This window comes from Salmo salar, chromosome 05, assembly GCF_965601325.2.
Source record: "Salmo salar chromosome 05, fSalSal1, whole genome shotgun sequence".
Lineage (NCBI taxonomy): Eukaryota > Metazoa > Chordata > Actinopteri > Salmoniformes > Salmonidae > Salmo > Salmo salar.
Genome location: NC_138295.1, coordinates 26,617,635 through 26,634,503, shown reverse-complemented (window position 1 = coordinate 26,634,503; position 16,869 = coordinate 26,617,635). Strand labels below are relative to the sequence as shown.

At 40.7% G+C, this 16,869-nt stretch overlaps 1 protein-coding gene across 10 annotated transcripts in view; it reads left to right on the top strand.

Annotated features, from left to right (window-relative positions):
* Positions 1–16,869, top strand: part of LOC106604539 (prominin-1-A) — a 111,544-nt gene that overhangs the window by 35,556 nt on the left and 59,119 nt on the right. For 6 of the 10 annotated variants that reach the window (XM_014199278.3, XM_014199268.3, XM_014199274.3 and 3 more), the window contains exons 2-4: positions 9,257–9,315; positions 9,933–9,959; positions 16,413–16,618. In XM_014199278.3, coding sequence (XP_014054753.1) covers positions 9,257–9,315; positions 9,933–9,959; positions 16,413–16,618 — 292 coding nt within the window. The remainder of the gene's footprint in view (positions 1–9,256; positions 9,316–9,932; positions 9,960–16,412; positions 16,619–16,869) is intronic. The other 4 variants (XM_014199275.3, XM_014199272.3, XM_014199271.3 and 1 more) reach the window with 1 other exon arrangement.

Sequence of the window (16,869 nt, the reverse complement as noted above, 5' to 3'; positions counted from 1 at the left end):
GTATGCTTATACTGTTCACAAGCTACTGCATCCTCATCAGTGTATCTATGCATGCCTATTGTAATGCTTCATGACATTATAGTGTTTAAGTAGCGAGTTAGCCCCTAGACCTCTAACTTTGGAAAAGTGACACATATGCTGAACATGTCCTATATTTCAACTATAATTTTATATTATAAGCATGAATAAAATAAAACCTCATTATGCCTAATCACTGTTTACCGAAGATAAAAACAACGTTGCTTTGGGATATTTAACCAGACATAACAATTCCAGTGTAGATGTAAGCTTTTCAAACAGTTCTGCTACTACAGTATGTTGTGTGAGTTTACATTTTTATGTTTAGTAACTGTCTAGCTCTTTTTGGGTTCAATGGGAGGTCAAGGCAGACTGTATTACTTCTGCGTGGTCAGTTTGAGGCTGTGTCACTACAACTGTCAACACCAGCTGCAGATTGTGTTACCCATGCCAGGAGCACAGAGTTTCAAAACCCAGAGGCGCAACAACACGAGACTTCCGGGAAGGCTTGCGAAGCAGACCGAGGACACCAGGCTGGGGTTTGGGGTTTGAGAAGTCAATGAGAGAAGTGAAAAATGTATTCCTTAGTTGTTCATTTTCGCAAAATCAAATGGCACAACCTAGATTCTAGCCAATGTCTTAAGTAGTTGAACATGTTATTACTCCAACCTCGTGAAAGTGACAAACTGACACGTTTACATTTTTGTCAATAACTACGTTATAGTGAAAGGAGTGCCTTTGATTTGACGGCATGCACATACGCAGTTCACGAGAGACAGCCTTTAGACCCGATGACGTGTATCTGCGCTTGAGCTTAGCTAGCCAACGTCTCCATGACATCACCCACAAGCGTGATCAGGATTTCTTTTGGAGAAGCAGTTTCTGCCTATCTTCATACTGTACTGCAGGGTTCCCCAACTGGCGGCCCGTGGGCCAAATCTGTCCCGCCAACAATATTATGTGGCCCCCCAAATTAATTATGAATATTTTTTTCATTTAAAAAAATAACATAATAATGAAAAATTATTGGACCCGAGATGCAAAAACTCCCAAATGCAATGTCCCAAGAAGGAAGTTGCACTACCTAAATAATGCAAAAGTTACATTTTAACTTCATTCATGAGAGAGAATGCAGGACACAGTCAACTAATAAAGCCTGCTGCAACCACAGCGCATTCAATAGGAGTTGAACCTACACAAGTTGAGTAATTCATTTCATCAATAATCTTAATTTTAATTTGACTTTACAAACAACAAGAGAGGTTAAATGGAGTTTATTTCTTCTGAGCCTAGGCGTATATAAAATAACAACTGGCTGGGGTAGGCAATAAGGCTAAACAGCATCTTTCACAATCAAAGAAGATATGGCCTAATAGAAGTGGGATTTATTTTTTATTAGGCCTACTTACAATTGCAACTGGCCAAAATTGTAGCAACCTACATAAAACAATACATTTAAAGAAAAAAAGGTGATCTCTGTGTCTGAATGTCTGTATCGGAATGGCCTGCTCCTGTAACGACAGAACAAACTGTCAGCTTGAGACCTAAATATCCCTGGATAAGCGCTCACAATAATGTTAGTATTTACTAAATACAGTCATATAGGACACTGCGTTACTTACTCAATGGGAAAAGTTGCATCCCCCCTCGGACACGATCTTGTGGATCTCGCGTGAGAGGGTTGTGATTTTGATGCGCAGGCCGTCCTCCATTGACTTATCTGAGTCTATACTGCGTTCATAGAGGAAAATAAGGACTCTAACATTTAAAATAAAATTATAAAATTTTAAAAAAAATAAAAAAAGATAACATTGATTCTAACATTGTTAGCACATAAAATGGAAGATTCTTTGTTGGCTGTATTCCTCTGAGCAGCCACCCAAAACACACACAAGGACTCAGCACTCCTGTGCGCATCCCTGATTTGTCTCGATGTCTCAAATTCAGTCAGCTCAGTTTGAATTGCGGGCCTCATCCAGCGAGGGTATTGTTTTCTTAGCAAGGGAGGAGAATTCTACACCTGGGCGGACTGTGAGAGGATCGCGTACAAACACAATGATATCCATGGGCATTCTGTAGTCTTCAAATCTGGTGGAGAAGTTGTCCCTCAGCTGCTTGATGAAATCTTCCATGCTGTGGCCTGTCATTTGTTCAGTGTGCAGAAGCCTTCCAGATGTCAAGTCCAAATCGAACAACTCAAGCTTCCTAGTAAAGGCCTTACGTTTTTCCACCATGTCCACGACTGTTTTCTCTCTTCCTTGTAACTGGAAATTTAACCCATTTAAGGGACAGAATATGTCAGCCAAAAAAGCCATGTGTATAGCTTGCAGTTAACAAAAATGTTTCTGCGTCTGGCCTCTGGGGTAGGAAGGCCACTTTGAAAGTTCCACGCGTAGATTCATAATGACGTCTGAGATTGAATTATTTGCAAACAGCGACATTTTCATTGCAAATAAGACACACTGGCTTGGCATTGGAAAAAGATGTTAAGATGAACGCATATCTCTCTGTACATTCTTCCCTTAAACTTTGATTTTCATTATCCACTTTTTTTTTTAAATACTTTTTGAGAGCGACATTTCCTCTTGTTATCAAGCTAATTGTGTTGAATGAATGTTGACGTAAAAAAAAGTTGTGTAGCCTACAGTAAGCTACGTAGACCTGTTTTTCCACACCAATCAATGCACAGAGAAATAGACAAAAATAATAATTGAATAGAGACATGGTGATTTTAAGTGTAATCAGATCGAAATGATTATGTTATTGTCACTGAATTTATTTACTAATCAGATTTGTTAAAAATGTTGTTAAATTTGTAGTGTAGGAAAATGTATTGTGCTAATACTATATAGTAATTATGTTCTGGCCCGCCAACTATTAGCTCAGAAAACATTTCGCAGGAGGCAAAACACAGTTGACAAACCCTGCTGTACTGTCTTTGCCGTGAGGCTTTCAAGCTTCAAGGTGAAGTCTCCTGCACCCACCCGCCATCTTTGACGGACCTAAAAACACCTATTGTTTTTGATTCATACACAAGCGTTTACATCCTAAAATAAAACTCCCAAGTCAGTATACAGAGCAGACCAGTACAATGTTCTAAGGTCAAAATGAGGATGAGAGACTCTCAGACATGGCCCTCCAATAACTACCCGTCTCTGTGTACATTGCCAAAATAGACGATTTTCCATTGCACAAGGTGGAACAGGAAATACATGAGGAACTATTACTTTGTTGATGGTCATGTGTGTCTCATATGCTTTTCAACACCGTCAGTGAGGTAAAGGTGGCTGGCCAGTTCCTCTCCATTAGTGTTAGAGCGTACCCTCGATCTAATACCATTAGCAAGTCAGCTAGCAGCACAGCGGCTGACATGGGTTTATACATGCTACTTGGAATTAATTGGGTGAACATTATAATAGTAATATTGGTCACTTTGTCACCTTTAATTGCATGCCTTCTCTTCTTCCCACAGCATTAGGTTCAGTGAAGCACAGAGATAATGGTAACACGTCACTCCGATTTTCAATCAGACTATATCTAGGTAGCTAACTAGCCAAGTAGAAACCCATGTGTCAGATAATGGCAGTGTTCATTTGTATTGACAGGCGCTAGGCCTAACTGTTATAACAGATTATAACAGTTTGTGTCAAATCAGGTGCATTATTGCATTGTCTATAGAGTTCACTTGAAATGTTTCAAGGATTTATTTTGAAACCTTCCCATGGGAATATATTATGAATGCTAACCCAGAGCCTACTGTGAGTTTATGGCTGTTTGCCATGTTCCGGAGGAGGATGGCAAGGCTTTCTACTTTTAAGCTGCTGCTTGCCATGCAGGCTAGCCCCTCTTCCCTGATATGTAGCCTAGTCCCATACTGTTTGTTGCTAGCTAATGTGATTTCACAGAGGGTAGCTGTAAGTAATCTTCTGATGCGAAAACCCACTATCCTGGTAACCCTCTTTCTCAGAATGTGAGGGGATATTGACAGTGGTCGATTCAAGGTCAAATTGAGCTGTCAGAAAAGTGAAACCAGTGGTCTTTCTTTGATGAATTTTCAACCCTGGGGGAACCAATGGGTGAAAGGTGTGAGCAACTTCTGCTATTTGTATTATGTGCAAAATAATTTTTACTAAGGACTCTTTTCTGGTGAGGACTGGCATGTACGAGCCATCCATATGCAAACACGTCCTCCTTTCAACACAATTTAATGTCAAGACAAAGATATTGAAGTTGGTTTTCCATGGAACATGTGTTAGTTAGTCGCAATGATCTTCATAAAAGCAAGATTAATTGAGTGAAAGAGAAGCCTGAGGCAACCTCCTCTCTTAAATCACAGTCCATCACAGTCTGACAAAATATAATCAGTGGCTTTGTTTTTATCTTTCCAATATGAACAACTAGGCCCTGTATATGTGTTCAGATTTGACCTGCACAGAACATGTTTACTTCAACATGTCCATGTAGGGCAACCCAGCCCCCAAAGTGTCTCCTCTTAAGAATTCAGCATTCTAAAAATACCAAATAGGATATGGCAGGATCTAGGACTGCTCGATGTATGGCGTGACACCCACAAGACCGATAAGAAATATACTTTTTACTCAGCCCGCCACACTGAATACTCCAGGTTAGACAATTTTTTCATGTACAGTGCAGATAGACACAGGCTTAAGGATTGTAGGATCGGGCAGAGCGACTTATCAGATCATGATTCGAGTTTACCTTACTCTACACCTTGATAGCAAACCAAGAAATACTCTATGGAGACTTAATACAAGCAAGCTGAATGATCCAGCATTCAAGGAATCAATAAAGACAGAATCGAACATCTATCTGGAGAATAACGATAAGGGGGAAGTATCTCCTGCTACATTGTGGGATGCAACTAAGGCGGTTATTAGAGGAAAGATCATAGCCACATCATCTCCCAAGAAAAAGATTAAAGCACAGAAACTGCTGAAATTACAGGAAACACTAAGAAACTTAGAACAATGTCATAGTCAATACAAAGATCCTCTTATATTACGAGAGATTCAAAAGGTAAAACAGGAAATTTACCAGATTTATAGAGAAGAAGTAGAGAAAAGGCTCAGGTTCCTGAAACAACGATATTATGAAGCAGGCTCAAAGGCAACCAAATTACTAGCATGGAGACTCCGGAAACAACAAGCACAGAATACCATTTTCAAAATAAAAGACCCCAAAACAAAGAAGATCACATTCAAATTAGATTAAATACAGAATGCATTTGAATCATATTACACAATTCTGTACAAGCAACCAGAGAAGGAAGATGCACAGACAATAGAGCATTTTTTTTACTCACTTGATCTCCCCTCAATTGGGACAGAGCAAAATGATAGACTAACTTTGGAAATATCCACCGAAGAAATTAATAAAGCAATATCTCAACTAAAAGTAAACAAGTCTCCAGGCACTGATGGCTTCCTTTCAGAATGGTTCAAGACCTTCAGAGAACAACTAACACCTCTACCTAAGGCCTGTTTTAACTGGACTCTGCGGGAGGGGGGGGTCTCCCACCGTCATGGAGAGAGGCCATCATATCTGTAATCCCAAAAGAGGGTAAAGATAAGAAGGAATGCAGTTCATATAGACCTATCACAATTCTTAACACGGATTATAAACTATATGCATCAATAATAGCCAAAAGAATGGAGAACATAATCCCAGAATTGATTGACAGAGATCAAACTGGTTTCATACAAAATAGGCAGACACAGGACATTATAAGGAGAATACTGCATGTCATGGACCACATTACTCAAAATAAGACAAGTGCAATATTAATCAGTCTAGATGCAGAAAAAGCATTTGATTCAGTGGGATGGGATTACCTATTCCAAGTTATGGAAAGATTTGGTTTCAACAAAGAAGTGATACAGTGCATCAAAACACTGTATTCATGTCCGACCGCTAGAATAAAGATAAATGGACATTTGTCACGAACGATAGAATTAGAGCGAGGAACAAGACAAGGCTGTAATCTTTCACCCACGCTCTTCTCCTTGTACCTCGAACCATTAGCACAGGCAATAAGACAACCTTAGAGGGGATAACGATAAGACAGGACCCAACCTTAGAGGGAATAACAATAAGACAGGACCCAACCTTAGAGGGAATAACAATAAGACAGGACCCAACCTTAGAGGGAATAACAATAAGACAGGACCCAACCTTAGAGGGAATAACAATAAGACAGGACCCAACCTTAGAGGGAATAACAATAAGACAGGACCCAACCTTAGAGGGAATAACAATAAGACAGGACCCAACCTTAGAGGGAATAACAATAAGACAGGACCCAACCTTAGAGGGCAATAAGCAGGACCCCCTAGAGGGACAGCGGACCCAACCTTAGAGGGCGACAGGCCCCCTAGAGGGCAATAAGAGGCAGTGAACATAAGATATGCATGTATGCTGATGACGTTCTGTTATTCCTTAAAGACCCAGGCTCAAGTGTACCTAGATTGATGCATGTTTTACAAACATTTGGAACATATTCAGGGTATGTGCTTAACGTACACAAGACCCAAGCCCTAGTATATAATTACACCCCACAGGAAGAGCTGAAGAGTAGGTATAACTTCCACTGGACTTCTTCATCCATTAAATATCTTGGAGTATATCTACCAAAAGATACACCCAAACTTTATTGCATGAATTACGATCACATCAACAAGAAAATAAATGATGACCTAGACAGGTGGAATTCACTTCCCTTAGATCTTAGTAGTAGAATTGAAGCAATCAAAATGAACATCCTGCCGAGGTTACTGTATTTAATCCAATCACTGCCCATAGAAATCCCGCCTAAACAGTTTAGAGAATGGGATAAACGGATATCAAGGTTTATCTGGAACAGTAAGAGACCAAGAATTAGATATACAACATTACAATTACCAAAAAACTGTGGGGGTATGGCCTTACCAAACCTAAAAGATTATTATGTGTCAGCCCAATTGAGACCTCTGTGTTGGTGCAATTCAGAATACGAATCCAAATGGAAAGACATTGAGACTACTTTGACAGAGACACCCATACAGTCAGTTTTGGGAAATAAGGACATGGTAATAGAAATATACAGTAGACAAAATCAGTGGATTCATTTCTCTCTGAAGACATGGTATAGGGTAGTTAAGCAAAATAAATTAGACAGAGAGGTCAAACTGCTGAGTTGGCCCGCATACGACCCCAGCTTCATCCCTGCAACTCAGGACAGCAGATTTAAACAATGGACGCAGAAAGGCATCACATCATTCAGTACAATTATAAGGAATGGGGACCTAGATAACTTCCAGGACCTAAGTAAAAAACATGGCTTGGATAAACAACATTTTTACAGATGACAAGTTCGACACGATCTCTTAAGGGAGATAAGTGACTGACCCTCGAGCACCTCCAAAATTAATCCAAGTATTCACTAACGCATACAACATGGGGAGTAACAAAAAAACTATCTCAAATCTCTACTTGATATTCAATCCTCAAAGAAACATTCTACAAACTATATTAAAAAGAAATGGGAGGAGGAACTTAACATTGAAATAACTGATGAAACATGGTTGAACATATTAGAGACTCAACAAAGCACCACCGACTCAAGGTCATGGAGAGAATTCTGTTGGAAGAATGTTGTATGTTTCTTCATAACACCTAAACTGAAATCAAAACAGACTGGCTCCCTACATCCTTGTTGAAGAGAATGCGGCCTATCGAGGGTGGATCACTCTCATATCTTTTGGACTTGCCCCGCAATCGAAACCTACTGGGGAGAAATAAGATCTAACATTGGAAAAATAATGGGATTTGACATAGAACAAACATTCATTTCTTTGTACTTGGGTGAAATACCTGATAACTTACACAACAGAGAAAAGTACCTCTTGAAGGTCCTACTGGCAGCCAGTAAAAAGGCTATCACTAGGAAATGGCTACAAAAAGACCCTCCCACAGTGACACAATGGATAGACATTGTAAAAGAAATACACCACATGGAGCGTATGACCTTTGCTTTAAGAACACAAGAGGAGAGAGGTCAGGAACACTGGGAAAAATGGGTTTCGTACTTGGAAAAGGTCTAATTCAAAGATGTCAATGTAACTAATATGATGAAGGTATGACGTGCACTATAACTGCCAGATCTTTTTTGTTGTTCTTTTATTTGACTTTATTTGTACTTTCTTTGTGTTCCTACAATAAAAACAAAGCATATATAAAAAAAAGAATTCAGCATTCTCTGTGTTGATCTTGCCAACTCCCATTGTCACACCTCTGAGAGTTTACATCATGTAGGTTTGATATCTGATTGGAGGTTAACTTTACAGTAATAGTATTGGTCAACAACTCAGATTTTGAATCCAAACAACTGAGATGTTTAGAAAAGATTCATTGTTCTTTCTCTTATGTTCCTGACCTGCTGTGGTGAGATACCTACACTATTTCTCTCCTTCTCCCATGAGCTATGGGCCACGACGGCACAAGCCATGGTTTCTTTGTCCCTCTCTCTTTGTCTCTGACCATGCTTAGAATAATGCCTTGTAATACTTGTTAATGCTTTGTAACTTAAGCTTCATGCCTTGTATGTGAATCCATTCATTTTACAAAGTAATTAAATACACTTGTATTTAGAATTCCATTCTCAGTCATTTCTTCATTGCCTATTACTGTAACTCAACCATAGTCTCTTGCATATTCCTACTTTATGGAGTCAGATAAACATTTGAGTAGGCTAATGGCTTAGTCTTATTGCGAGTCGCATGTGATGTGTATACAGTATATAGTATACTGTATATACACATATCAAATATTGCTGCCCACTAGATGTCTAGAGTTCTACATTTCTACTATACGGTCTCATCCACCACTACTGAAGATGCAATAGCCTGTTTCTAGATCAGTGGGTAGCTTTGCTGGACACACAGAATGAAATAGAACACTATCATGTATCTCTGGCTGAACCCCCATGGATATGATATACTGTAAATAACAAATTATTAGCCATCATATTGTGTAGCTGGTTCTCTGTGTACTATAGCATCACAGTACTGGAAGTCATTTACTACTGTACAATTTAGAGCTGAAAGGTGGTCCTCAGGGGGTGGTGTTGTGAACGTTTCTGTACTGTACTCATGGGGGAACATGATGTTGCGTAACAAAATGTGACAGCGCTGAACTGCGACAAGCGGACCTCACATTGTCTGTTTCCTCCATGTCGTTTCAGATCTCGTCGTCAAAGTCGCCAAGGATAAATTTGGAGCCATTCAGTCGGAGTATCAGAAGGTGAGTCTGTTTGTGTACACACTTTATGTTTATCTGTGCTTGTTCATAGATTTTTATGATTTGACTTTCTCACTAGTGTCACGCAGTTATTTATGATACGGAAATGACTCATATTTGAGATGTTGTGCGATTGGCACCACTCTATCTATTCTAAAGCAATGTGTTAATTGCTTTTGTAATCCAAGGCGAGACCTTCCTATGTGTTAGTACGCTGGAAGAACAGTAATTGCCTCTGGCAATGTGTACGACTGCAAACTGAGGGAGAAATCAGTCGTGTTTTTGTCTAATAAACACCTTTAATTAACAACTCGTTTTTTCTTTGAAGATCTAGGCTTCTCCTGAATCTTCAGAAGAAAAGTGTTTGAATGTTTCCAGACAGCATTTATTTATTGATCAGGATCAAACTGTTTTGAAGCCTCCAGTCAATTGCAGGTCAAAACATTAAATGGAATGTACTATACATTAGAGCCTGTAGATGCTCTTTGTCTGTATGTGCAACTGTCTGAATATGCATGTGAATTTTAAGTTTGATTTTCTGCTTCATCCACATTATTTCTTTGACTCTGCGTTGCCTTTGTCTTCTGCATGCCTTCTTCATCTGACTGGGCAACCCTCAGCCAGAGAACATTGTGCTGACGCTCCAGGTAAAGTTTGCACACTACCTAGCCTCCTTTACCTTCACCCACCTGTATGGTCTCAGTCTTTTCCCAACTATCCCTCACCCATCTAGCATATCTTTAGCTCACTCTGCCATCACATTTATTGAAGTGACCCAGCGGGCAAAACTCGTTGCAATGAGATCAGATGTTGCAATGACAACGTGAGGTTGTACACTCATGGCAAAAGGACATTTTGTTTACATGTCTTTTTAGCAACTATAAAAATACCTCTTTATCTGCTTCTAATATGGTTATCTGACATCTCTTCAACCAGAAAACCAGATTTCATAACTTGACTGTCTATTCCCATGACAAATGTTGTCCGCTGGGGTGAGGGTCCTAAAAACTACTTAAGGTAAAAATGGTCATCATTGGAATTCGATTCAAAGTTCTATGACAGTCAGGATATAACCAATGGGTTTATATGGGCTTTTACTGTAATGTATTAAATGATCCAGAGGAGGCTGGTGGGAGGAGCTATAGGAGGACGGTCTCATTGTAATGGCGGGAATGGAATACATTTTCATTGATTCCATGTGTTTGATGTGTTTGGTACCATTCCAGCCTTTTCAATGAGTCGGTCCTCCTATAGCTCCTTGCACCAGCCTCCTCTGATGTGATCATACCAGTCATACAATGACAGGCACAATTCATATCTGGGTATGAGCAAATTCCAAAAGGGTCAAATGTATTTAGGACCAGGGATTTCCATGGCAACCATTCAGTCAGGCTGAGTCCTCTGCAGTGTGATTTTCCTCTTCTCTCCCAGCCAGCCAGTCAAACCATTGCCATGCTGAGCCTCACTTGAGCCCTAGCTGTGGTGCTGAGGCCAGAACTCCAGTTAAATCTCAAGACACTGATATATTCAGTACAGTCATAGTCCATAAAGACCCTCATATATCACATTCCCATACGACTGGAGAGGTTGGGTCATACTGATTTTCATATAGTGCATTCGGAAAGTAGTCAGACCACTTCCCTTTTTCCACATTTTGTTACTTTACAGCCTTATTCTAAAATGGATTCAATTATTACTAACCCATAATGACAAAGCAAAAATAGTTTTTTAGACATTTTTGAAAATGTATTAAAAATAAAAAACAGAAATACCTTATTTGCATACTTATTCAGACCCTTTGCTATGAGACTCGAAATTGTTTTACTCAGGTGCATCCTATTTCCATTGATCTTCCTTGAGATGTTTCTTAAACTTGATTGGAGTGCACCTGTGGCAAATTAAATTCATTGGACATGATTTGGAAAGGCACACACCTGTCTATAAAAGGTCCCAGAGTTGACAATGCATGTTAGAGCAAAAACCAATCCATGAGGTCGAAGGAATTGTCCGTAGAGCTCCGAGACAGGATTGTGTCGAGGCACAGATCTGGGGAAGGGTACCAAAACATTTCTGCAGCGTTGAAGGTCCCCAAAAACACAGTGGCCTCTGGAAGAGGTTTGGAACCACCAAGACTCTTCCTAGAGCTGGCCGCCTGGCCAAACTGAGCAATCGGGGGAGAAGGGCCTTGGTCAGGGAGGTGACCAAGAACCCGATGGTCACTTTGACAGAGCTCCAGAGTTCCTCTGTGGAGAGGGGAGAACCTTCCAGAAGGTGGCCTGATGGAGCCACTCCTCAGGAAAAGGCACATAACAGCCCGCTTGGAGTTTTCCTGAAGGCACGTGAAGTACTCTTAGCCCATGAGAAACAAGATTCTCTGGTCAGATGAAACCAAGATTGAACTCTTTGGCCTGAATGCGAAGCGTCACGTCTGGAGGAAACCTGGCAGTATCCCTACGGTGAAGCATGGTGGTGGCAGCATTATGCTGTGGAGATGTTTTTCAGCGGCAGGGACTGGAAGACTAGTCAGGCTTGAGGGAAAGAGGAACAGAGCAAAGTACAGAGAGATCCTTGATGAAAACCTGCTCCAGAGCACTCAGGACCTCAGACTGCTGCAAAGGTTCACCTTCCAACAGGACAACGACCCTGAGCACACAGCCAAGACAATGTGTGTGTGTGTGAGTGGCTTTGGGAGAAGTCTCTGAATGTCCTTGAGTGGCCCAGCCAGAGCCAAGACTTGAACCCGATCGAACATCTCTGGAGAGACCTGAAAATAGCTGTTTAGCGACGCTCCCCATCCAACCTGACAGGGCTTGAGAGGATCTGCAGAGAGGAATGTGAGAAACTCCCCAAATACAGGTGTGCCAAACTTGTAGCGTCATACCCAAGAAGACTTGAGGCTATAATCGCTGCCAACGGTACTTCAACAGAGTTCTGAGTAAAGGGTCTGAATACTTATGTAAATGTGATATTAAAGTGTTTTATTTGTAAACTGTTTTTGCTTTGACATTATAGGCTATTGTGTGTTGATTGATGAGGCGGGGAAAAACTGTTTAATCCATTTTAGAATAAGGTCACTCTTGCCAGGCTGGGCAGAGATGCAGAGTTATTTTTAAACATTTTCTATAGGTAGGCCTAAAAGTTTTTAGGCAAAATAACCCATTCAAAACGGAAAGGTCTTTGAACGTGGGAATATGCCAGGCCTATTGGGCCAAAATCCGATTTTTTTTTTGTATAAATACTTTGCTACAATGACACACTTAGTTTTCTACCCACCTCGTTCCTTACTTTTAGCATGTGCACGTAGTAAGTACTCTATCATGCTTTCGGGATAAGTGTCTTTTCACATTCCACAATGATTCTTTAGATGTGGACACTACATCGACACACTCCCACTCTTGCTCTTGGTCCTCATCTTTGCAAGTCACCTTGATTTAGCACCTGTGTGTTCTATCAGTTTCTTTATGGAAATATTTAGTGAACTCCATGACAGTGGCTAAAGCAAGGGGCTATAGCAACACACAAGTAGACTACAAATGCATGCTGGACTGGGCATGCCCTGACCTCGTGAAGTGAGTGCTACTGGAGTGAAATAGGAGCGGGCAAGGGCAGTCTTTAGAGGGATGTTTTAACCATGTAAAGGGATTATATGCCTGGTGGTAAGGATTGGACAGAGATGACAGTTTGCTGCTACCAATACCATCCCATCATACAACCTCTCGCAATCTGACAGTTATTCTGGAGAGAAAAGTCACTTTTTCTCTCCTTGTTATGCACTGAGAGAATGGCTGTGTGTGTGTGTTTTCACTCCTAATTGGACAAATGCCAGTAGAAAGTGAGTAGCGGACGGCCCACCTGGAATCTTAACCTTGAGAATTAATCCGATCACGTAGCATTGAGGTACATAATGTGCCCTTGCAAGTTTCCACCCAGTTCAAACAGCTGTGGGAAGCATTTGATGGAAAAATCTATTTAACAGTGATTGTGGTGGACGTGCAGAACCCTTAACAAAGACAAACAGAACCGTGTAAAGGCAAAAGAAAAGGCCAAACCGTCAAAGAACTGGTCAGACATGGATGGATGCTTTGTTCATTATAGTAAAAGTCACACATTCCCTCCGGCTCTGAGATTTACCACCTCTGATAATGTAGAGAGAAAGAAGCCAGGGCAAGGGGGCTTTAGCTAAGACAGGATTTCTCTTTATCCATAGCCTCCAGGAACTACCTGACTGACACCCAGTGAGCCTTACTCAGCCAAAGAGTGGCTTTAGAAGTTGGATTAACTGAGCAGCCAGAGATTTAGAAACTTTGCCCAAAGTTTTCAAAACGAGCAGAAGAGAAAAGGAGAAAGGTGGAAAAAAAGTTCAGTTCAGAATAGGTTTGAGTCTGAGTTTTTTACATTTTTGATTTAACTTTTATTTATCAGGAAGGGCTCTTTGAGATTTGAAATCTCTTTTTCAAGAGGGTCCTGGAGAGTGCTAAATGGCAAAGCAGCAGGTCTCCAGTGCAGGAGGGTCGCTGGGTTAAGAAGATTAAAATTACTGTGAATCAGTAGGGGCAGCCATGAGAGGAGTCATTCAGACGTTTTGATAGCTGCCGCTTTCACCCTTTTCATATTATGAAGCAGCATAATGTCATTGTGACAAGTTACATACAGAGCGGGAATTACTGATTCCTATAAAAATGTCCAAATTTTTAACACCCTCGCTTAGTTCAGTTGAGATAGGAGGAGATAAGTGGGACAGGGACCTTATATAATAAGGGGAGGTGGGAGACAGTGTTCATGATAACTGACATGATAACTTGAGTGCTCTAAAGTTTGGTCCATTGAGTGCTGGAAAGTTTTGTCCATGTGCTTAATCCTCTATGGTCATGACCTCTACTCCATCTCACCTAGCTACCCCCACTGTAGCTTTCACTGTTAGAAAAAAAGGGGCTATCTGGAACCTAAAACAGTTCTTTGACTGTCCCCATAGGAGAACCCTTTGAATAACTATTTCTGTTTCATGTAGAACCGTTTCTGCAGAGGGTTCTACATGGGACCCAAAAGGGTTCTACCTAAAACTAAATAGGGTTCTACCTGGGAACCAAAAAGGGTTCTCCTATGGAGACAGCCGAAGGACCCTTTCGTAAATTGTAAAGTAACTTTTTTTGTCTGTAATGTATTTTTCGTTATGTGTCGGACCACAGTAAGACTGGCTGTCGCCATTGGCGTCGGCTAATGGGGATCCTAATAAATCAAATCAAACCAAAACCCTTTTTTCTAAGAGTGTAGCTAACTGAAGTAGCATTGCTATTTCTGAAGCAACATTAGAAGCACTAATTCTTTCTTTGCCCTTCACTAGAATTAGTCTCATATTCGTTAAACTAATGGCACCTATTGAACTAAACATTTGTCTTGTTTTTTTGTTGTTGATTACATGCATGTCCTTTGTGTTGATGTTCCCACATTTAAAGCAATTGTTGATGCAAAATGTCATGCAATGTATGTTTCTATTGATTTGACATTGTTAATGGCAGGGATCATCAACTATATACACTACCGTTCAAACGTTTGGGGTCACTTAGAAATGTCCTTGTTTTTGAAAGAAAAGCAATTTTTTTGTCCATTTAAAATAACATAAAATTGATCAGAAATGCAGTGTAGACATTGTTAATGTTGTAAATGACTATTGTAGCTTGAAACGGCAGATTTTTGTATGGAATATCTAAATAGGCGTACAGAGGCCCATTATCAGCAACCATCACTTCTATGTTCCAATGGCACGTTGTGTTAGCTAATCCAAGTTTATAATTTTAAAAGGCTAATTGATCATTAGAAAACACTTTTGCAATTATGTTAGCACAGCTGAAAACTGTTGTTCTGTTTAAAGAAGCAATAAAACTGGCCTTCATTAGACTAGTTGAGTATCTGGAGCATCAGCATTCGTGGGTTCAAGTACAGGCTCAAAATGGCCAGAAACAAAGATATTTCTTCTGAAACTCGTCAATCTATTCTTGTTCTGAGAAATGAAGGCTATTCCATGCGAGAAATTGCCAAAAAACTGAAGATCTCATACAACGCCGTGTACTACTCCCTTCACAGAACAGCGCAAACTGGCTCTAACCCGAATAGAAAGAGGAGTGGGAGGCCCCGGTGCACAACTGAGCAAGAGGACAAGTACATTAGAGTGTCTAGTTTGAGAGCAGACACCTCACAAGTTCTCAACTGGCAGCTTCATTAAATAGTACCCGCAAAACACCAGTCTCAATGTCAATAGTGAAGAGGCGACTCCGGGATGCTGGCCTTCTAGGCAGAGTTCCTCTGTCCAGTGTCTGTGTTATTTTGCCCATCTTAATCTTTTATTTTTATTGGCCAGTCTGAGATATGTCTTTTTCTTTGCTGCTCTGCCTAGAGTCGCCTCTTCACTGTTGACATTGGAACTGGTGTTTTGCGGGTACTTTTAAAATGATAAACTTGGATTAGCTAACACAACGTGCCATTGGAACACAGGAGTGATGGTTGCTGATAATGGGCCCCTGTACGCCTATGTAGATATTCCATTAAAAAATAATCCGTTTCCAGCTACAATAGTCATTTCCAACGTTAACAATGTCTACACTGTATTTCTGATAAATTTAATTTTATTTTAATGGACAAAAAAATTGCTTTTCTTTCAAAAACTAGGAAATTGTGACAAGGAAAAAGTGACCCAAACTTTTGAACGGTAGTGTAGATTCAACCAATTTTTTTCTGGAGCTGAAATAGTATCAAAATCACACTGATTCAGAAATGACGTCAAACGGTTTCACTGTGCCATGCCTACTGGCTTAAAGTGTCACACATTTGGCATTGATTTTGAGGATAATATCTCCACAGCCATCAATGCCAGGTCGCAGTTGTAAATGAGAACTTGTTCTCAACTGGCCTACCTACATGGCCATGGAATAGCCTACTATGTACTGTATGAAATGACATTTAAGGAAAGTGTCAATGCCAACTGTGGGCTCTCATCATCATTCTGGAATCATCTACTGCTCCCTCTCTACTTCTCCCCCTCTCCTCACTCCCTCTCTTTTCTTCACCCTCTCCCTCCTCCCATCTACTGCTCCTCTTCTCTCCAGGCCATCTACTATGAGACAGGCTTCATGGTGTGTGCCGTGCTCGGCCTGCTCTTCATGGTCCTACTGCCCCTGGTTGGCCTCTTCTTCTGCCTGTGCCGCTGCTGCGAAAACTGCGGCGGCGAGATGCACCAGCGCCAGCGGAAGAACGCTGACTGCCAACGGGGCCTGCTCACCACACTGCTCTTCGCCACCTCGCTCATCATTACGTAAGTCCACATCTGTTAATATCTTACTTTCATGTATCACCGAGTACGTTTACATGCACACTAATAATTCAATATTAAACTGATAATGGAAGTAGGCCGGGTATTGCAATAGTCATGTAAACACCTTACTCTGCTTATTTTAATCAGCGTAAGGTCATAATCGAAGTAAGCATACGCCGTTTAAAACACCTGGTTTTCTGAGCAATCTTTCTACATGTAAACAGCTTAATCAGGGTTTCAGCTGTGTATTT